General features: G+C 44.5%; 1 protein-coding gene across 1 annotated transcript in view; it reads right to left on the bottom strand.

Moving 5' to 3' along the window:
- TBX22 (T-box transcription factor 22) overlaps window positions 1-23,842 on the bottom strand; it is a 49,814-nt gene extending 25,972 nt beyond the window's left edge. Inside the window, exons 1-5 of the mRNA XM_088450841.1 lie at window positions 23,659-23,842; window positions 23,152-23,293; window positions 18,380-18,481; window positions 18,088-18,262; window positions 930-1,094 (exon numbers count right to left, since the gene is read on the bottom strand). Of these exons, the coding sequence (XP_088306967.1) occupies window positions 930-1,094; window positions 18,088-18,262; window positions 18,380-18,481; window positions 23,152-23,293; window positions 23,659-23,821 (747 nt within the window). The 5' untranslated portion in view covers window positions 23,822-23,842. The remainder of the gene's footprint in view (window positions 1-929; window positions 1,095-18,087; window positions 18,263-18,379; window positions 18,482-23,151; window positions 23,294-23,658) is intronic.
- Between the last annotated feature and the right edge of the window lie 282 nt (window positions 23,843-24,124).

The following is a 24,124-nucleotide window of genomic DNA, read 5'->3' as shown; positions in this document are numbered from 1 at the left end:
GCCAGCTACAGAGAGGGACCATCCGGCCAGCTACAGAGAGGGACCATCCGGCCAGCTACAGAGAGGGACCATCCGGCCAGCTACAGAGAGGGACCATCCGGCCAGCTACAGAGAGGGACCATCCGGCCAGCTACAGAGAGGGACCATCCGGCCAGCTACAGAGAGGGACCATCTGGCCAGCTACAGAGAGGGACCATCCGGCCAGCTACAGAGAGGGACCATCCGGCCAGCTACAGAGAGGGACCATCCGGCCAGCTACAGAGAGGGACCATCCGGCCAGCTACAGAGAGGGACCATCCGGCCAGCTACAGAGAGGGACCATCCGGCCAGCTACAGAGAGGGACCATCCGGCCAGCTACAGAGAGGGGTCATCGGCCAGCTACAGAGAGGGGTCATCCGGCAAGCTACAGAGATGGACCATCTGGCCAGCAACTGAGAGGTACCATCCGGCCAGCTACAGAGAGGGACCATCCGCCATCTTCGCTATGAGATCATCCGGCCATCCTTAAATAGGGATCATGTAGTCATCTTCCGGTAGGGGTCATCCGGCCATCTTCAAATAGGGGTCATCCAGCCATCTTTGCTATGAGATCATCCGGCCATCCTTATATTGGGATCATTTAGCCATTTTGAGGTAGGGGTCATACGACCACAGGGTTTGAGATGTTTTAGATCATGTAACTGGTTTCTTACTATTCTGTTACAAGTAATTAGCCATTAGTAATTATAGAATGCCATACACCCCAGTGATAGTGAAGATAACAGGAATTGGTTGCACATAACAGTTATACAGCAATTGTTGAAACTCAGCTTTTCTTAAGCTCTATTTTAAATACACCCTTCCCAGACATGCTGGGTCTTGTAGACCACCAACAACCGCCATAGATAACCTCTGTTACACAGTATGACGAGTACCGATGGCCACCCACCTGCTGGTTCTGATACGCTGTCACTGTAGTGAATTCTGTTTCTTTGAATGAAAATGTCTTCACACCTTCCGCTGGCAAGGACTGTATCTGAGCCAGGTCCAAGCTGGAGTCCTGCAGAATGATGTGCACACGGGGTTTGTACTTGTGCATGGACTGCAGAATAACCTGCAATGTATTATGCAGGGGTTAGAGGTCACCTGGAGCGTGAGGGTATAATATCCGCGACATAGATCACAAACATTTCCACAAATTATTGGGATCTCATTGAGGAAACTCTCTGAGATTTCATATGTTTAATCTAAACATGCAAACGAGGAGATTCACATTAATCCATATTTACCCAGACGTAATCCAATCATCACTTTGCTTCAGATGGTAAAAATACATTCTATCTAATAAACTGAATAGAATGACCTGTAATCCCAAAACAAAGCCAATCTAACAGCCTCTTACAGAACATCCTCCACTAACTATTATATCGTTATTCATTTGTTGGCCAATCTAGAGATCTGCAGCCCATTGCTCAGTGTCCTTCACTAGATATATATAGGATTATTTATTGTACAGAGCAGCTAATTATAGGATGCGGAGTATCCTCAGCAACTGGACACTTTTTCCTCAGCAATAGCCGATTTTGAGAGTATTATAAAAATTCATCCTTCATTCCTCTTCCACTTCTCCTTCACTCCTGCTTCAATCTTCCTTCATTCCTTCTTTATTTTCCCTCACTCCTAATTTATTCATCCTACCCTCCTCCTTCACTCCTCCTCCATTCCTCCTTTATTTCTCCATCACTCCAAATTTATTCAACCTACCCTCATCCTTCACTCCTCCTTCTCACCACATTCCCTCCTCTTTCACAAATACTTAATTCCTTCTTCCCTCCTCTTTCACTCCTCCTTAACTCTTCCTTCACCATTTCTTCATTCCTCCTTCATTACTCCTTCACTCCTCCTCCACTTCTTCTTTATTCCACCTACACTCCTTCTTCATTCCTCCTTTGCTCCTCTTTCATTTCTTTCATTCCTCCTTCAATTTCACTTCATTCCTCCTTCACTACTCTTTCACAAATACTTTATTCATTCTTCCCTTCTCCTTCACTTCTCCTCACCTATTCCTTCACTCCTCCTTACCTCTTCCTTCACCCCTTCTTCATTCCTCCTTCACTCCACCTTTATTTCTCCTTCATTCCTCCTTCACTCCTCCTCCATTCCTTTCACCCCTCCTTCACTCCTTTTACTCCTCCTTCACTCCTACTATCCTCCTCCTTACCTCTTCCTTCACCCTATCTTTACTCCTCCGTAACTCCTCCTTCACTCCTCCTTTATTCCTCCTTCACTCATCTTTAATTTCTCCTTCACTCCTCCTTCATTTCGTCTTCACTACACATTCACTCCTCTTTCACAAATACTTAATTCCTTCTTCCCTCCTCCTTCACTCCTACCCTATTCTTCACTCCTCCTTACCTCTTCCTTCAGCCCATCTTCATTCCTCATTCACTCCTCCATTCCTCCTACACTCCACCTCCCTTATTCCTTCACTTCTCCTTACCTCTTCCTTCCCTCATTTCTACTTCATTCACTGGCAACTCACTTTTATTAACCTCTTCCTTTCCCCCACCCTTTTGCCTAATTTCTCCATCAAGCCTTCCCTTCTCCCAGCCTCTCACTACTCCCTTGCTTCTCCCTAACTTCTACTTCATGTATTCACTTCTCCATCATTCTCCACCAATTGTCTCAGTCCTTTATTTCTCCTTCACTACAACCCAACATTCTTTGTATCTTCACTCCATCTTTCACCACTTATCTCTCAGTCCTAAGCTTCACTGCTCACTCATTTCTCCATCACTGGTCCCTCACTACTCCATCACTGCTCCCTCACTATTCCATCACTGCTCCCTCCCTACTCCAACACTGCACACTCACTACTCCATCACTGCTCCATCACTGCTCACTTGCTTCTCCATCACTGCTCCCTCTCTATTCCATCACTGCTCCCTCCCTTCTCCAACACTGCTCCCTCGCTACTCCAACACTGCACACTCACTACTCCATCACTGCTCCCACACTGCTCCCTCACTTCTCCATCACTGCTCCTCACTATTCCATCACTGCTCCCTCCCTACTCCAACACTGCACACTCACTACTCCATCACTGCTCACTCACTTCTCCCTCACTTCTACTTCACTGCTCCCTCACTACTCCATCACTGCTCCCTCACTATTCCATCACTGCTCCCTCCCTACTCCAACACTACTCCCTTGCTACTCCAACACTGCACACTCACTACTCCCTCACTTCTCCATCACTGCTCCCTCACTTCTCCATCACTGCTCCCTCACTATTCCATCACTGCTCCCTCACTAATCCATCACTGCTCCCTCCCTACGCCAACACTGCACACTCACTAATCTATCACTGTTCTCTCACTTCTCCCTCACTTCTGCATCACTGCTCCCTCACTTCTCCATCACTGCTCCCTCCCTACTCAAACACTGCTCCTCACTATTTCATCACTGCTCCTTCCCTACTCCAACACTGCACACTCACTACTCAAACACTGCTCCCTCACTATTCCAACACTGCACACTCAGTACTCCATCACTGCTACCTCACTTCTACATCACTGCTCCTCACTATTCCATCACTGCTCCTCACTATTCCATCACTGCTCCCTCAGTACTCCAGCACTACTCCCTCACTAATCCATCACTGCTCCTCACTATTCCATCACTGCATACTCACTACTCCAACACTGCATACTCACTACTCCATAACTGCTCCCTCACTTCTCCATCACTGCTCCCTCACTTCTCCATCACTGCTCCCTCATTACACCATCACTGCTCCTCACTATTCCATCACTGCTCCTTCCCTATTCCAACACTGCTCCCTCGCTACTCCAACACTTCACACTCACTACTCCATCACTGCTCCCTCACCGCTCCCTCACTTCTACATCACTGCTCACTCACTACTCCTTCACTGCTCCAACACTACTCCATCACTACTCCTCGGTATTCCATCACTGCTCCTCACTATTCCATCACTGCTCCCTCACTACTCAAACACTGCTCCCTCACTATTCCAACACTGCACACTCAGTACTCCATCACTGCTACCTCACTTCTACATCACTGCTCCTCACTATTCCATCACTGCTCCTCACTATTCCATCACTGCTCCCTCCCTACTCCAACACTGCACACTCACAACTCCATCACTGCTCCCTCACTTCTACATCACTGTTCCCTCAGTTCTCCATCACTGATCCCTCACTACTCCATCACTGTTCCCTCACTAATCCATCACTGCTCCTCACTATTCCATCACTGCTCCCTCCCTACTCCAACACTGCATACTCACTACTCCATCACTGCTCCCTCAATTCTCCATCACTGCTCCCTCACCTCCATCACTGCTCCCTCACTTCTCCATCACTGCTCCCTCACTTCTCCATCACTGCTCTCTCACTTCTCCATCAGTGCTCCCTCACTACACCATCACTGCTTCTCACTATTCCATCACTGCTCCTTCCCTACTCCAACACTGCTCCCTCGCTACTCCATCACTGCTCCCTCACTGCTACCTCACTTATACATCACTGCTCCCTCACGTCTACATCACTGCTCCCTCACTACTCCATCACTGCTCCCTCACTTCTACATCACTGCTCCCTCACTACTCCAACACTACACACTCACTACTCCATCACTGCACTTCACTATTTCATTGCTGATCCCTCCATACTCCAACACTGCACACTCACTACTCCATCACTGCTCCCTCACTACTCCATCACTGCTCCCTCACTTCTCCATCACTGCTCCCTCACTTCTCCATCGCTTCTCCATCACTGCTCCCTCGCTTCTACATCACTGCTCCCTCACTTCTCCATCACTGCTCCCTCACTTCTCCATCACTGCTCCCTCACTGTTCCCTCACTTCTGCATCACTGCTCCCTCAATTCTGCATTACTGCTCCCTCACTTCTCCCTCACTATTCCATCACTGCTCCCTCCCGACTCCAACACTGCACACTCACTACTCTATCACTGCTCCCTCACTTCTCCATCACTGCTCCCTCACTTCTCCATCACTGCTCCCTCACTTCTCCCTCACTGCTCCCTCAACTCTCCCTCACTGCTCCCTCACTGCTCCCTCACTGCTCCCTCACATCTGCATCACTGCTCCCTCACTTCTCCCTCACTTCTACATCACTTCTCCCTCACTTCTACATCAATTCTCCATCACTGCACCCTCAATTCTCCATCACTGCTCCCTCACTGCTCCCTCGCTTCTGCATCAATGCTCCCTCACTTCTACATCACTTCTCCATCACTTCTCCGTCACTGCTCCCTCACTTCTCCATCAATTCTCCATCACTTCTCGATTCTCCATCACTGCTCCCTCACTTCTGCATTACTGCTCCCTCACTTCTCCATCACTGCTCCCTCACTTCTGCATCACTGCTCCCTCACTTCTCCATCTCTGCTCCCTCACTTCTCCATCACTTCTCCGTCCCTGCTCCCTCACTTCTCCATTCTGCATATATTCTGCATTACTGCTCCCTCACTTCTCCATCACTGCTCCCTCACTTCTGCATCACTGTTCCCTCACTTCTCCATCTCTGCTCCCTCACTTCTCCATCACTTCTCCGTCCCTGCTCCCTCACTTCTCCATCACTTCTCCATTCTCCATCACTGCTCCCTCACTTCTCCACCACAGCTCCCTCACTTCTCCATCACTTCTCCATTCTCCATCACTGCTCTCTCACTTTTACATATATATTCTCCATTACTGATCCTTCACTTCTGCTTCTCTGCTCCCTCACTTCACCATCACTGCTCCCTCACTTCACCATCACTGCTCCCTCACTTCTCCAACACTGCTCCCTCACTTCTCCCTCACTATTCCATCACTACTCCCTCACTATTCCATCACTACACACTCACTACTCTATCACTGCTCTCTCACTTCTCTCTCACTTCTCCATCACTGCTCCCTCACTTCTCCATCACTGCTCCCTCACTTCTCCATCACTGTTCCATCACTGCTCCCTCCCTACTCCAACACTGCACACTCACTACTCTATCACTGCTCTCTCATTTCTCCCTCACTATTCCATCACTGCTCCCTACCTACTCCAACACTGCACACTCACTACTCTATCACTGCTCCCTCACTTCTCCATCACTGCTCCCTCCCTACTCCAACATTGCTTGCTCCCTCACGTCTACATCACTGCTCCCTCACTACTCCATCACTGCTCCTTCACTCCTCCTTACCTCTTCCTTCGCCCCTTCTTCATTCCTCCTTCACACCTCCTTCATTCCTCCTACACTCCTCCTATTTTCCTTCACTCCTTACCTTTTTCTTCACCCCTTCTTCATTCCTCATTCACTCCTCCATTCCTCCTACACTCCTCCCTTAGTCCTTCACTTCTCCTTACCTCTTCCTTCTCTCATTTCTACTTCATTCACTGGCAACTAACTTTTATTAACATCTTCCTTTCCCCCACCCTTGTGTCTACCTTTTGCCTAATTTTTCCATCAAGCCTTCCCTTCTCCCAGCCTCTCACTGCTCCATCACTTCTCCATTCTCGATCACTGCTCCCTCACTTCTGCATATATTCTGCATTACTGCTCCCTCACTTCTGCATCACTGCTCCCTCACTTCTCCACCACAGCTCCCTCACTTCTCCATCACTTCTCCATTCTCCATCACTGCTCTCTCACTTTTGCATATATATTCTCCATTACTGATCCTTCACTTCTGCTTCTCTGCTCCCTCACTTCACCATCACTGCTCCCTCATTTCTCCATCACTGCTCCCTCACAGCTCCCTCACTTCTCCATCACTTCTCCATTCTCCATCACTGCTCTCTCACTTTTGCATATATATTCTCCATTAATGATCCTTCACTTCTGCTTCACTGCTCCCTCACTTCTCCATCACTGCTCCCTCACTTCTCCATCACAGCTCTCTCACTTCTGCATCACTGCTCCCTCACTTCTCCATCACTGCTCCCTCACTTCTCCATCACTTCTCCATTCTCCATCACTGCTCCCTCACTTCTCCATCACTGCTCCCTCACATCTCCATCACTGCTCCCTCACTTCTCCCTCACAGCTCTCTCACTTCTGCATCACTGCTCCCTAACTTCTGCATCACTGCTCCCTAACTTCTGCATCACTGCTCCCTAACTTCTGCATCACTGCTCCCTAACTTCTGCATCACTGCTCCCTCACTTCTCCATCACAGCTCCCTCACTTCTCCATAACAGCTCCCTCACTTCTCCATAACAGCTCCCTCACTTCTCCATCACTTCTCCATCACAGCTCCCTCACTTCTCCATCACTTCTCCATTCTCCATCACTGCTCTCTCACTTTTGCATATATTCTCCATTACTGATCCTTCACTTCTGCTTCACTGCTCCCTCACATCTGCATCACTGCTCCCTCACTTCTCCATCACTGCTACCTCACTTCTCCATCACTGCTCCATCACTGCTCCCTCGCTTCTGCATCACTGCTCCCTCACTTCTCCATCACTGCTCCCTCACTTCTCCATCACCTCTCACTCACTTCTGCATCACTGCTCCCTCACTTCTCCATCACTGCTCCCTCACTTCTCCATCACAGCTCTCTCACTTCTGCATCACTGCTCCCTCACTGCTCCATCACTGCTCCCTCACTTCTCCATCACAGCTCCCTCACTTCTCCATCACAGCTCCCTCACTTCTCCATCACTGCTCCATCACTTCTCCATCACAGCTCCCTCACTTCTCCATCACTGCTCCCTCACTTCTCCATCACCACTCACTCACTTCTGCATTACTGCTCCCTCACTTCTCCATCACTGCTCTCTCACTTTTGCATATATTCTCCATTACTGATCCTTCACTTCTGCTTCACTGCTCCCTCACATCTGCATCACTGCTCCCTCACTTCTCCATCACTGCTCCATCACTGCTCCATCACCGCTCCCTCACTTCTCCATCACTGCTCCCTCACTTCTCCATCACTGCTCCCTCACTTCTCCATCACAGCTCCCTCACTTCTCCATCACTTCTCCATTCTCCATCACTGCTCTCTCACTTTTGCATATATTCTCCATTACTGATCCTTCACTTCTGCTTCACTGCTCCCTCACATCTGCATCACTGCTCCCTCACTTCTCCATCACTGCTCCCTCACTTCTCCATCACTGCTCCCTCACTTCTCCATCACTGCTCCCTCACTTCTGCATCACTGCTCCCTCACTTCTCCTGCACTTCTCCATCACCGCTCACTCACTTCTGCATCACTGCTCCCTCACTTCTCCATCACTGCTCCCTCACTTCTCCTGCACTTCTCCATCACCACTCACTCACTTCTCCATCACTTCTGCATCACTGCTCCCTAACTTCTCCATCACAGCTCCATCTTCTCCATCACAGCTCTCTCACTTCTGCATCACTGCTCCCTCACTTCTCCATCACTGCTCTCTCTCTTCTCCATGACTTCTCCATCACTGCTCCCTCAATTCTGCATCACTGCTCCCTCACTTCTGCATCACCACTCCCTCATTTCTGCATCACCTCTCACCCACTTCTCCATCACCGCTCCCTCACTTGTGCATCACCGCTCCCTCACTTGTGCATCACCGCTCCCTCACTTGTGCATCACCGCTCCCTCACTTGTGCATCACCGCTCCCTCACTTGTGCATCACCGCTCCCTCATTTCTGCATTACCTCTCACTCACTTGTGCATCACCGCTCCCTCACTTGTGCATCACCGCTCCCTCATTTCTGCATCACCTCTCACTTCTCCATCACTGCTCCCTCACTTCTCCATCAACGCTCCCTCACTTCTCCATCAACGCTCCCTCACTTCTCCATCACTGTTCTCTCACTTCTCCATCACTGTTCTCTCACTTCTCCATCACTGCTCCCTCACATCTGCATCACTGCTCCCTCACATCTGCATCACTGCTCCCTCAATTCTCCATCAATTCTCCATCACTTCTCCATCACTTCTCCATCACTGCTCTATCACTTCTCCATCACTGCTCTATCACTGCTCCCTAACTTCTTCTTCTTTCCATCTTCACTTTTCCTTTAAATCTTTCTTACTTCTTCTTCACTTCTTCTCTCTTCCTCACTTATCCCAAATTTCTCCTTCTCTTCACAATGAACAAAATAATCAGACTGCCTCAGACAACCTAGTGATGTCCCTATGCTTTGTTTAGGGACTCACGGTGCTGCTCATGATTGGTGCTGATTTACCTGAGATTAAGGGTCAAATGCAGTAGCTGCCTGATCTACGCCAAGTATTCTCTCAAGGTACAGGTGTAAAAAGATTACACAGCTTGGCGGTCTCAAACAAGACAAGACAAGACACATCCATGTGTCATCAGCAACCAGCGGGTATTTATCTATCCTGCATGTCAGTCATGCAGGATGGTTAGTGGGTAGAATAGCAAGCATGGGTAGTCTTCTAAGAGCAGAGTATCCCCACTGCCCCCAATATCTGCCTTTGATAACTTGTGGTTTGCTGTTGCATCAATCAGCCATCTTATAGAGCAGGTGACAAATGTGCCCCACTGTCATCATCCCATATCTATGTCGCTGCTGCAGAGAGATGATAGACTTCATGGTGGGGCATCTACAGTTTGTGACCCCCAGATGTCACAGCCTTGCGCAACTACAGACACCAAAATGGCCAAAGAATAGGGAAAAAGTCACGGACAGACCAGGGTCAGACAGGGTCAGGTGGAAAACACTGAGGAGAACGATCCAGAGGCCAGGGTCAGACAAAACATTCTGAAAACTGAAAGGTGGACATCAGACTTTACCCCTGTTGGTGAAGGCTATATGAGAGCAATAATACAGAGTATTTTGAAAACTTTTTCCAGTTCAAGACTGAAGACATTCCTCCTGGCCCATCTGACATGTGACTAATGGGAATCTAGTCTTGTGGAATAAATCTTGGTATAACACATAGATAAAGATAGTCTCAGAAAATGTTAACATAACGTTTTGACAACTGCTTAAGCCAACAGACATGGCTAAATTACCAATTTTAGATAATCATAATGGCCTTTATGTTTATAACCACCTGGTCTATCACTTGTCACTTTCCGCACCACCCGATCTTGTTCAAATAAATGATTGCAGCCCATGAATCCGGGACATCTACAGAAGGATGCTGCTACGTGAGAGACCAGTGCAGTAAGACACAGTGGTAGTCAGACAATAGGTGGTACAGAAACTGGTAATAAAGGCAGTGCCATGACGCCATGCCAATAGCAAGCAAACCCAAGGTAGACAGACGGAGCAGATACTGAATGACATAGTCCTATTTCTCCCCTCTCTCAGACATATCAGTCATCAGCGGGGTCTATTGTTTCAGCAAACTATCATAGACTATAGACGCTGTCAGATGCATGGAGTGTGGGCTGATGATGCCATTAGTAATTAGCTCCATAGGTTCACAGTCCAAACCTTAGCTGAACTTTGGCATCACAGGACATGATGGTCAGGAAACTGGCTACGTCGGTAATGGGATCAGACAACCAATGCACAAAAACAATGTAGTCACTGCGCAGGTCACTGAGGAAATGTTTACACCTGTGGCTGCATGTTGGGCAATGAAAAAGTAGGATACGGCAATGTGCCCGGGCAGAGAAGGGAGCTCCTGAGGAGCAGTGCAGCAATGTGCCCGGACAGAGAAGGGAGCTGCTGAGGAGCAGTGCAGCAATGTGCCCGGGCAGAGAAGGGAGCTGCTGAGGAGCAGTGCAGCAATGTGTCTGGGCAGAGAAGGGAGCTGCTGAGGAGCAGTGCAGCAATGTGCCCGGGCAGAGAAGGGAGCTGCTGAGGAGCAGTGCAGCAATGTGCCCAGGCAGAGAAGGGAGCTGCTGAGGAGTAGTGCAGCAATGTGCCCGGGCAGAGAAGGGAGCTGCTGAGGAGCAGTGCAGCAATGTGCCCGGGCAGAGAAGGGAGCTGCTGAGGAGCAGTGCAGCAATGTGCCCGGGCAGAGAAGGGAGCTGCTGAGGAGCAGTGCAGCAATGTGCCCAGGCAGAGAAGGGAGCTGCTGAGGAGCAGTGCAGCAATGTGCCCAGGCAGAGAAGGGAGCTGCTGAGGAGCAGTGCAGCAGATGTGCACACAACACCTATGGAAAGTGAATATCTGATACACAGCATGGAATAAGCCAGGATCCATTGTAGGGTCTGTGTTTTGCAGCAAATCTGAGGAAGGATGCACAAATATATATCCGGGCCGCCATGATGACCCAGCTCCTTGTGTGCACTTTGCAGCAGAATAGATGTTAGACAATGTATATATTTTCTGAATAGCTGGTGTTGTTCCTGCATACAGTTTTTTACAGGAATGACCTTCCTTCCCTTTCCCTTTCTGGCTGCACTGCTCAGTGCTCCATGTGGCATTCTGCCCCCATACAGCTGACAGTCTCATCCTGGGACACAGCCCAACAAGATCTCTATCTTCTGCTGGGACTGATCGTACATAGGGGCAGCTTGATTCCACACCTTAATATAGTGGGTATACACAACGCCGCCTATCTGTATGTGTGAATGGGTAGGTGTAATAAAGTTTTACTAATCACGGTGTGTGTGTTTTGTCTTTATTTAACTATTTATTTTACAGTGGGAGTACAGGTGCCGCCCGTCTGCTGGCACTTGTAGTTCCACAAGTGCCAAAGGGCAGGCATGCTGGCACCTGTAGTCCCACTGTAAAATACAATAGTTTACTTAAATTTCCCCACTTAATTATCCCCGTACCCAACACTCCAGGGGTGCGGGAAAAAGCCCCAGGCTTCAGACCAAGCCTGGGGTTAAGGGAGGGGGGGACCCCTTTTTGGGGGGGTCCCCACCTCCCCTGAGATCCCCGGCTTGGCCTGACTGGCTTGGGCTGATAATTATTTGGACCCGGAGCCCCGGTGAAAGGGTCTCCGGGCTGTGGCATTACAGCCCAGCTGTTTTGGGTATGGTGCTGGTTTTAAATATAGGGTTGACCCTACGCAATTTTTCCCCCCTCTATTTAAAATCAGGACTGGCCCTGCAGCCTGGTGTTGGTTTCTAATTTACTTGGGAACCCTACACATTTTGTTCCCCGTGATCTTAGAAACCAGGACAGGCTGGCAAGCCTGGGGCTGGTTAAGCTTTAGGGGGGGACCCTATATAATTTTTTTATCTGATATTTACATTTATTTTCTATATTTACAGGCAGAAACATACATGGATCACAGCGATCTGTGTATGTTTCAGCAAAACTCTCAGATCACAGGCAGGTGCATTTTTTTCACGAGGTTTTACAGGAGAGTTTGTCCATCTCATGAGAGTTTAAAAACTCTCTGCTTGGTAATTCCAGAATCCTATCTTCACCAGTGAAAAGGTTCTCAAGTTTTGCCGATGGTGAATTGAAGAGAGTTTGCTAACTCTCCAGTGTTTTCCAGTAGCAAAGGAGATCTTTCTCCCGAGTTTGACATTAGTAAATTTGAGAGTGGGAAAAAATGCCCAAACTCCTCAGAGTTTGCAAACTCTCCCAAACTCTACAGCTTAGTAAATGTACCCCACAGAGTAGTCTCTCACTGTTTCTGCAGTCCAGAAGCTATACCTGTGCTTTAACCCTTGCTGTGCTCCAGGAGCATCCACAGTGCACAGTCTCTCACTGCTCCTGCAGTCCAACATCTCCACCTGTGCTTTAACTCTCGCTATACTCCAGCAGCATCCACAGTGCACAGTCTCTCTCACTGCTCCTGCAGCTACACCTGTGCTTTAACCCTCGCTATACTCCAGCAGCATCCACAATGCAGTCTCTTTCATTGCTCCTGTAGCTACACCTGTGCTTTAACCCTCGCTGTACTCCAGCAGCATACACAGTGCACAGTCTCTCACTGCTCCTGCAGCCTAACATCTACACCTGTGCTTTAACCCTCGCTGTACTCCAGCAGCATCCACAGTGCACAGTCTCTCTCACTGCTCCTGCAGCTACACCTGTGCTTTAACCCTCGCTATACTTCAGCAGCATCCACAGTGCACAGTCTCTCTCACTGCTCCTGCAGCTACACCTGTGCTTTAACCCTCGCTATACTCCAGCAGCATCCACAGTGCACAGTCTCTCTCATTGCTCCTGCAGCTACACCTGTGCTTTAACCCTCGCTGTACTCCAGCAGCATCCACAGTGCACAGTCTCTCTCACTGCTCCTGCAGCTATACCTGTGCTTTAACCCTCGCTATACTCCAGCAGCATTCACAGTGCACAGTCTCTCACTGCTCCTGCAGTCCAACATCTCCACCTGCGCTTTAACCCTCGCTGTACTCCAGCAGCATCCACAGTGCACAGTCTCTCTCACTGCTCCTGCAGCTACACCTGTGCTTTAACCCTCGCTATACTCCAGCAGCATCCACAATGCAGTCTCTTTCATTGCTCCTGTAGCTACACCTGTGCTTTAACCCTCGCTGTACTCCAGCAGCATACACAGTGCACAGTCTCTCACTGCTCCTGCAGCCTAACATCTACACCTGTGCTTTAACCCTCGCTGTACTCCAGCAGCATCCACAGTGCACAGTCTCTCTCACTGCTCCTGCAGCTACACCTGTGCTTTAACCCTCGCTATACTTCAGCAGCATCCACAGTGCACAGTCTCTCTCACTGCTCCTGCAGCTACACCTGTGCTTTAACCCTCGCTGTACTCCAGCAGCATCCACAGTGCACAGTCTCTCTCACTGCTCCTGCAGCTATACCTGTGCTTTAACCCTCGCTATACTTCAGCAGCATCCACAGTGCACAGTCTCTCTCACTGCTCCTGCAGCTACACCTGTGCTTTAACCCTCGCTATACTCCAGCAGCATCCACAGTGCACAGTCTCTCTCATTGCTCCTGCAGCTACACCTGTGCTTTAACCCTCGCTGTACTCCAGCAGCATCCACAGTGCACAGTCTCTCTCACTGCTCCTGCAGCTATCCCTGTGCTTTAACCCTCGCTATACTCCAGCAGCATTCACAGTGCACAGTCTCTCACTGCTCCTGCAGTCCAACATCTCCACCTGCGCATTAACCCTCGCTGTACTCCAGCAGCATTCACAGTGCACAGTCTCTCACTGCTCCTGCAGACCAACATCTCCACCTGCGCTTTAACCCTCGCTGTACTCCAGCAGTATACACAGTGCACAGTCTCTCTCACTGCTCCTGCAGTCCAATATTTACACCTGTGCTTTAACCCTCGCTATACTCCAGCAGCATCCACAGTGCACAGTCTCTCTCACTGCTCCTGCAGCTACACCTGTGCTTTAACCCTCACTATACTCCAGCAGCATTCACAGTGCACAGTCTCTCTCACTGCTCCTGCAGTCCAACATCTCCACCTGTGCTTTAACCCTCGCTGTACTCCAGCAGCATCCACAGTGCACAGTCTCTCTCACTGCTCCTGCAGACCAACATCTCCACCTGCGCTTTAACCCTCGCTGTACTCCAGCAGTATACACAGTGCACAGTCTCTCTCACTGCTCCTGCAGCTACACCTGTGCTTTAACCCTCGCTGTGCTCCAGCACCATCCACAGTGCACAGTCTCTCTCACTGCTCCTGCAGTCCAATATTTACACCTGTGCTTTAACCCTCGCTATACTCCAGCAGCATCCACAGTGCAGTCCAACGTCTCCACCTGTGCTTTAACCCTCGCTGTACTCCAGCAGCATCCACAGTGCACAGTCTCTCTTATTGCTCCTGCAGCTACACCTGTGCTTTAACCCTCGCTATACTCCAGCAGCATTCAGAGTGCACAGTCTCTCACTGCTCCTGCAGCTACACCTGTGCTTTAACCCTCGCTATACTCCAGCAGCATCCACAGTGCACAGTCTCTCTCATTGCTCCTGCAGCTACACCTGTGCTTTAACCCTCGCTATACTCCAGCAGCATTCACAGTGCACAGTCTCTCACTGCTCCTGCAGTCCAACATCTCCACCTGTGCTTTAACCCTCGCTGTACTCCAGCAGTATACACAGTGCACAGTCTCTCTCACTGCTCCTGCAGTCCAGCATTTACACCTGTGCTTTAACCCTCGCTGTGCTCCAGCACCATCCACAGTGCAGTCCAACGTCTCCACCTGTGCTTTAACCCTCGCTGTACTCCAGCAGCATCCACAGTACACGGCCTCTCACTGCTCCTGCAGCTACACCTGTGCTTTAACCCTCGCTGTACTCCAGCAGCATCCACAGTGCACAGCCTCTCTCACTGCTGCTGCAGTCCAACATCTACACCTGTGCTTTAACCCTCGCTGTACTCCCTGCCATCTTGTTCCATCTCATCTCTCTCTCCTAGGACCCCTCCATTCTGCCCTGCCTTGTTCCCCTATCCTCTCTCTATTCTGGGAACCCCCTCTCTGCTCTGCTCCCTTGTCCCATCTCTCTCCTGCGACCCCTCTTTGCCCTGCCATTTGTTCCATTTCCTCTCTCTTTCTTGGGACTTCTCCTCTCTGCCCTGTCATACTATTCCCCATCCCCTCTCTATTCTGTGACCCCCCCTCTCTACTTCTGCATCCACAGTGCACAGTCTCTCTCATTGCTCCTGCAGTCCAATATTTACACCTGTGCTTTAACCCTCGCTGTACTCCCTACCATCTTGTTCCATCTCATCTCTCTCTCTCCTGGGACCCCTCATCTCTGCCCTGCCTTTTTGTTCCCCTATCCTCTCTCTATTCTGGGACCCCCCTCTCTGCTCTCCTCCCTTGTCCCATCTCTCTCCTATAACCCCTCCTCTCTGTCCTGCCATCTTGTTCCATGTCTCCCAGAGCTATATATATATATATATATATATATATATATAATCTCACTGTATATACTACACAGAGCTATATACAGAGAACATCTTGTTGTATATACTACACAGAACTATATATAGATCACCCCACTGTATATATGATAAATACAGTTACAAGGTGAATGTGACATTACTGTATCTGCTGAACTCACTCACCAATACAATGTAATGACAGTAACCAATCCACATTCGGCTTATAACAGCTCACAGTGACAGTAATGCAAGTGCAATAACAATGTATGTAAGATATATATTTAGTGTGTGGAATGTATGTGAGAGTCATCTGTATACACCACTTTAGGGATGTACGCTAAGTATTAGGACTGGAGAGAGCACACTATATAAATCATATACATAATATAGGGTGTTTCTATCTAGCTGGATAGTATGGAATTATTACACAATATAGAGTCATATATAAAATATATATTATATATGTATGTGTAGCAGCTAATACTATTCATATAGATTGTAGCATTAATTTTAGATACATATAATAAAATATAGAACCTATTGAGAATATAATACTATATACAATCTTATATAATATATAGAACCTCTATAATGAAATGTCATATATAAAATAGTATAGCTCTAGTATATAAAATAAAGTATTTATGAAGACAAACATTTATAAAAGTAATAATATATAGACTTTATATATACAGTCAGGTGCATAAATATTGGGACATTGACAGAATTGTCATATTTTGGCCTCTAGTCACCACCACAATGGCTTTGAAATGAAACAAACAAGATGTGATTTACCTGCAGACTTTCAGATGTAATTTGAGGGTAATTACTTCCAGATCAGGTGAACGGTGTAGGAATTACAATAGAGGCCAAAATCTGAAAATTCTGTCAATGTCCCAATATTTATGCACCTGACTGTATATAGATGCAGTAATATATAACCTCTATAATAATGAGTAGAAGTAATAATGAATCGGTCTGGAATCCCGGCTGCCGGCAGTTCGATTCCCGGCAGTGGCAGCCTGACAGATCAGCAGAGCCCGGCAGCAAAAGCCCGACAGTGCTGGAAATCCCGATTGTCTAAAAGGTAAGTATAAACTAACCTAACCCCCTAACCCTAACCCTCATTAGGGGTGCCTCTCCCCCCCAATGCCTAACCCTAATCCCCCCCCCTTCCCCGCTGCCTAAACCTAAGTCCCCGATGGGGGTGCCTAACCCTAACCTCCCCCCGGGGGTGCCTAACCCTAACCCCCCCTTCCCGTAGCCTAACCCTCCAGGGGGGATGCCTAACCCTAAGTCCCCCCCCCCCGGGTGCCATAAACCTAACCCTCCCCCCCGCGGCTGCCCTTTGGGATGCCAGGCGCCGGTCTCCCGGCGTTGGATAAATGACAGGCGTCTAGATATAGACACCAGTCATTTATCCCATGCCGGGATAAAGCAACCGGGAAGCCGGCTGTTAGTATTAAGGCAGCCGGTTTCCCGACTGCATACCTAATATATTATTACTTTCTCTATTTATATATTCTAACATCAAATGTACAGATGTAGTAATATATATACATATATATATATATATATATGTAAATTAGTAAATGTTATAAAATTTAAACTACATTATATGCAATATATAAAATGCATACAGAAAATATGTATATGATGTATATGATCCACAGTATATACAATAAATAGATTTGATAATATATTTAATATAGAGAGGATCTTATAGTATATAGAAAATATCCAATGAATATATACCATAATATACATAACAATATGCCAAAATATGTCTAATAATTAAATTGAAAAGTAAATAATATACTGTACATGCAATGTGCAGATATGATATAGAAAACTATATATATACACATGTTGTGCACATGATGAGGTAATCAAATATACTATGTTTATATGTAATAAAATATACAATATACGGAGCAGGTAATAATAAAATGTATAAATATTACAACATATAGAAAAAAATCAATGTTTGAATGTGACAAAATATGTAGTGTGTATATGTATATATATATAGAGAGAGAGAGAGACAGAGAGAGGATGTAATAATATATACAGTATGTGTACAATTTGTATATGTGATAATATACAGAATAAATACAATATATACAATGTATAGATGTGATAATATACAGAGAAGATGTAATGAAATATGGTACTTAAATATAATACATAAATATAATATATACAATGTATAGATGTGATAACATATAGAAAATTAGAGGGGTTAATAATATGTATAGAATAATACTAGAATAGATGTGGTAATATTATATAAAATATAAATAATATATAGAGCAGACAATCCTATACCATGTATAAATATAATAAGCTGTAGAATATATACCTACATGTCCTTTGTCATCTATCTCATTGTTGGTCAGTTTGACCCGATCAAAGCTGATGATTTGCCGCATCCAGGTTTCCCCGGAGCAGGGGGAGTCTGGGTGGAGGTAGAGTCTGGGGGAGATGCAGGAATGGTCCGTATTCCCGGCCACCATCCACTGAGAGCTGTGATAGACATACCTGCAGGAAGATGTGTATATAGTGCTGCTGAGCGTTTTATAATGGGATAAACCTCTGATGTAATAAATAATAATAATAATATAATAATGATGATGACAATAATAATAATATAAAGACCTGTATCGTTTGGAGTCCACCGGGATGATGTCCATGGCAATATAATACTGTTTGCTGGGGTCCAGACCTTTTACTTTGATTCGTACAGAGGGGAACATTCTCCTTACAGGGCAGAAAAGTGAATCTCGTTATACTTATTACACCGTGACATTCTATATTATATATATATTTATATATTATGTTATCCTGTATATTATACAGATACTGTATATATTATGCGCAGAATCTGACTGATTACCCTGTATGGGGTATTGGGGGCTGCCGGAGGTAATAATCCATCTGTTGCAGCCAGTAAAATAAACAGAAACTTTTGCTGCAGTGAGGAAAACACAGATATATAATATGACCTCTGAGCTGGGAGCAAATGGTTCCCAATGTCCAGAGCACTGTCAGTGACCTCAGGAGTCACTATAGCCCTCTGTATTATACAGTCTATATAGTGAGATAATCTATACAAAGCCCTATGTGCAATATATACAGTCTATATAGTGAGATAATCTATACAAAGCCCTATGTGCCATATATACAGTCTATATACAGTAGTGAGATAATCTATACAAAGCCCTATGTGCAATATATACAGTCTGTATACAGTAGTGAGATAATCTATACAAAGCCCTATGTGTAATATATACAGTCTATATACAGTAGTGATATAATCTATATATAGCCCTATGTGTAATATATACAGTCTATATAGTGAGACAATCTATGCATAGCCCTGTGTAATATATACAGTCTATATAGTGATATAATAAATATATAGTCCTATGTGTGATATATACTGTACAGTCTATATAGTGAGATAATCTATATATAGCCCTATGTGTAATATATATAGTCTATACAGTGAGATAATCTATATACAGCCCTATGTGTAATATATACAGTCTATATAGTGAGATAATTTATATATAGCCCTCTGTGTAATGTATACAGTCTATATAGTGAGAATTTATATATAATGCTATGGAATCGGTGTACTTATTCTTCTGGAAAATTCTAATATTGGTAATCTGTAAATATATATATATATATATAATGCTGGGGAATAATGATGGCTAATATAATGCTGGGAATATAATGCTGGATGATATAATGCTGGAATATAATGTTGGAAGATATAATGCTGGGAATAATGCTGGATAATATAATGCTGGGAATATAATGCTGGATAATATAATGCTGGGAATATAATGATGGTTGATATAATGTTGGGCATATAATGCTAGATGATATAATGCTGGGAATATAATGTTTGATGATATAATGCTGGGAATATAATGTTGGATGATATAATGCTGGGAATATAATGCTGGATAATATAATGCTGGGAATATAATGCTGGATGATATAATGCTGGGAATATAATGTTTAATGATATAATGTTGGATAATATAATGCTGGGAATATAATGTTGGATGATATAATGCTGGGAATATAATGCTGGATAATATAATGCTGGGAATGTAATGTTGGATAATATGCTGGGAATATAATGCTGGATAACATAATTCTGGGAATATAATGCTGATAACATAATGCTGGGAATATAGTTTAATAATTTAATGCTGGATAATATAATGCTGGGAATATAATTCTGGATAATATAATGCTGGATAATATATTGCTGGGAATATAATTCTGGATAATATAATGCTGGATAATATATTGCTGGGAATATAATGATGGATAATATAATACTGGGAATATAATGTTGGAGAATATAATGCTGGAGATATAATGTTGGGAATGTAATGCTTGATAAAATAATGTTGAGAATATAATGTTGGGAATCTAATGGTGGATAAAATAATGCTGTGAATATAATGCTGGATAATATACAGTAACGCTGGGATTATAATCCTGGGAATATAATCATGAATAATATAGTGCTGGGAATAATGGATAGTATAATGCTGAAAATATATAATTCTAGTTATATAATGCAGGGAATACAATGCTGGATAATATAATGATGGAAATATAATTCTGAAAAATATAATGCTGGATAGTATAATCCTGGGAATATTAATGCTGGATAATATAAAGATTTAAACATTATTATGATGGGAATATAATCCCGTGGAATATAATGATGGGAATATAATCATGGGAAATATAATGCTGGATAATATAATGGTTTACACATTATTATGCTGGGAATATAATCCTGTTGAATATAATGCTGGATAATATAATCCTTGGAATATAATGCTGGATAATATAATCCTGGGGAATATAATGCTGGATTATATAATGCTGGGAATATAATGCTGGGAATATAATGCTGAATAATTTAATGCTGGGGAATATAATGCTGGAAAATATAATGCTGGATAATATAATGCTGGGAATATAATCCTGGGGAATATAATGCTGAATGATTTAATGCTGGGAATATTATACCTGTAATATAATGCTGGGAATAGAATGCTGGATAATATAATCTTTGGAATGTAATGCTGAAATATATAATGTTGGGAATATAATCCTGGGGAATATAATGCTGGTAATATAATGCTGAATAAGATAATACTGGGAATTTTATGCCTGGAATATAATGTTGGGAATATAATCCTGTGGAATATAATGCTGGGTAAAATAATGCTGGGAATATAAAGCTGGGAATATAATATTGGATAATATAATGCTTGACAATATAATGCTGGATAATATAATGCTGGGAATATACTGCTGGATAATATAATGCTGGGAATATTGCTGTGTTGGGAATATAATCCTGGTGAATATATGATGAGATTGGGAATAAATTGCTTGGAATATAATGCTGGGAATATAACGCTAGATAATATAATGCCAGGAATATTGATATGCTGGGAATATAATACTGGAAAATATAATATTGGGAATAATATGCTGGAAATATAATTCTGGATAATATAATGCTGGATAGTATAATCCTGGGAATGTTAATGCCAGACAATACAATGATGTAAACATTATGCTAGGAATATAATGCTGGGAATTATAATGCTAAGATTGGGCATATCATGCTGGATAGTATAATGCTGGGAATAATATTACTGAATAATATAATGCTGTATAGTATAATGCTGGGAATATTCATTCTGAATAATATAATGCTGTAAATATTATAATGCTGGGAATATAATGCTGAGAATATAATGCTGGGAATTTAATGCTAGACAATATAATGTTTGGGAATATAATGCTGGATACAATAATGCTGGAGTTATAATTTTGGGACTAGGATACTGGGGATATAATGCTGGATAGAATGATGCTGGGAATATAATGTTGGGAATATTATAATGCTGGATAATATAATTGTAGGTTTATATTGTTGGGAATAGAATGCTTGGGATATAATTATGGGAAGAGTAAAATTCTGAGAATAATTTAATGCTTGATAATATACTGTGAGTATTATAATGCTGGATGAAAAAAATACTAGGGGGATAAAATGCTGGTAATATTATAATGGGAATATTATAATGCTTGATAGTATAATGCTGTGAATATAATACTGGTAAATAATAATACAATGATGGGAGTATTATCATGCTGGATAATAAAATTATGGGGGATAAAATGCTGGTAATATTATAATGCTGGTAATATTATAATGCTAGCAATATAATGCTGGGAATGTTACAATGCTTGAAAATATAATGCTGTGAATATAACACTGGTAATATTATTATGCTGAGAGTATTTTAATGCTGGATAATAAAATACGGGGGGATAAAATACAGGTAATATTATAATGCTGGACAATAAAATGCAGGGATTATTATAATGCTGGCAATATTATAATGCTGGGAGTATTATAATGCTGGATAATAAAAATGCCGGGGTATAAATTGCTGGGAATATTATAATGCTAGTAATATAATGCTGGGAATGTTATAATGCTTGAAAATATAATGCTGTGAATATAACACTGGTAATAGTATTATGCTGAGAGTATTATAATGCTGGATAATAAAATACGGGGGGATAAAATACTGGTAATATTAAAATGCTGGATAAGAAAATGCAGGGATTATTATAATGCTGGATAATAAAATGCTGGTAATATTATAATGCTGGGAGTATTATAATGCTGGATAATAAAAATTCTGGGGATAAATTGCTGGGAATATTATAAATGCTGGATAATAATATACAGGGGGATAAAATGCTGGTACTATTATAATGTTGGATAATAAAATACAGGGGGATAAAATGCTGGTAATATAATGTTGGATAATAAAATACAGGGGGATAAAATGCTGGTAATACTATAATGCTGGGAGTATTATGATGCTGGATAATAAAAATTCTGGGGATAAATTGCTGGAAATATTATAAATGCTGGATAATAATATACAGGGGGATAAAATGCTGGTAATATTATAATGTTGGATAATAAAATACAGGGGGATAAAATGCTGGTAATATTATAATGTTGGATAATAAAATACAGGGGGAAAAAATGCTGGTAATACTATAATGCTGGATAATAAAAATGCCGGGGAATATTATAAATGCTGGATAATAATATACAGGGGGATAAAATGCTGGTAATATTATAATGTTGGATAATAAAATACAGGGGGATAAAATGCTGGTAATATTATAATGCTGGTAGTATTATAATGCTGGATAATAAAATACAGGGGGATAAAATGCTGGTAATATTATAATGCTGGTAGTATTATAATACTGGATAATAAAATGCCGGGGGATATACTGATGGGGATATGACATCGCCTTGTGTTATGTCTCCCGCATTGGTCTCTTACCTCCCGGCCTTGGTGATGATCATCTCGGTTCCTATCTCGTGGAATCTCCGCCATAACTCGCAGCCCTGGAGTTCCACCTTTATTGCGCTGTGAGGCGTGGTGTCCGGAGAAAGGGGCGCCGAGGATTTGGGGCGCTTCTCTGCTGGGGACAGAGCAACAAGGGGTTATATAGCCGGATGAGTACCCCGGAATAACAGACGGGCCGATGGCCGGTATATGCCACAGGGGTAATAATAATACATTTGGAGAGGGATATACGGGGCAGCTGTCCCTGACCTGGGGGGATCGGGGGCCACATCCCTAATAACAGACAGGTGCCCAATATAGCGGTTCCCTGTGGACCCTGCGATCCCAGTAGGATGGGGGCACCTCAGGAGTTGTGTGTTCCGGATATCAGCAGTGGGTACAAGAAGGGGGATGTGGGGGTATCACTGGGTAGTCTGAGCGGTATTTGCCCTATAAATCTTCACTATACAGCAGCTGCCCCAGAGAGCCCTGGACACTAACCCGGCTCCTCATCCCTGGGGACCACCCGGCGCTGTGTGGCCCCCTCCGCGCTCTCTGTGGCCCCATGCTGGCTCTCTTCTGCGCCCTCCTCCAGCGCTCTCTTAGTACAGGCGCCCACTAATGCCTCCACGGAAAAAGCGTAAGCTCTTGAGCTCAGGGCCATCCCGGTGCCGGAAAGATGTGACCTCGGGACGGTGCAGTCTCCAATGTTCCCCAATTCTCTCCCCCTGTGATGTGCTGAGAGCTGAGGCAGGGGGAGGACAGGGGGGCAGGTCCCGGAGCCGGAGCCCTCCAATCACTGAGGGGCACAGGGAGGGGGCAATTAGAGTGATGATTATATTATAGAGAAGGTCTGTGCATTATACAGTCACAGTTACTATGTCCCATTAGTTACATTGTTACATAGTACATTGTTACATTGTTACACAGTGTGGTGTCAGCGTACAGAGCTACTATTCCTCCTCTC

Source organism: Taudactylus pleione, unplaced genomic scaffold (genome assembly GCF_031769625.1).
Source record: "Taudactylus pleione unplaced genomic scaffold, aTauple2 ptg000530l, whole genome shotgun sequence".
NCBI lineage: Eukaryota > Metazoa > Chordata > Amphibia > Anura > Myobatrachidae > Taudactylus > Taudactylus pleione.
The sequence above is the reverse complement of the archived record's forward strand: the minus strand, read 5'-3'. Positions and strand labels throughout refer to the sequence as shown.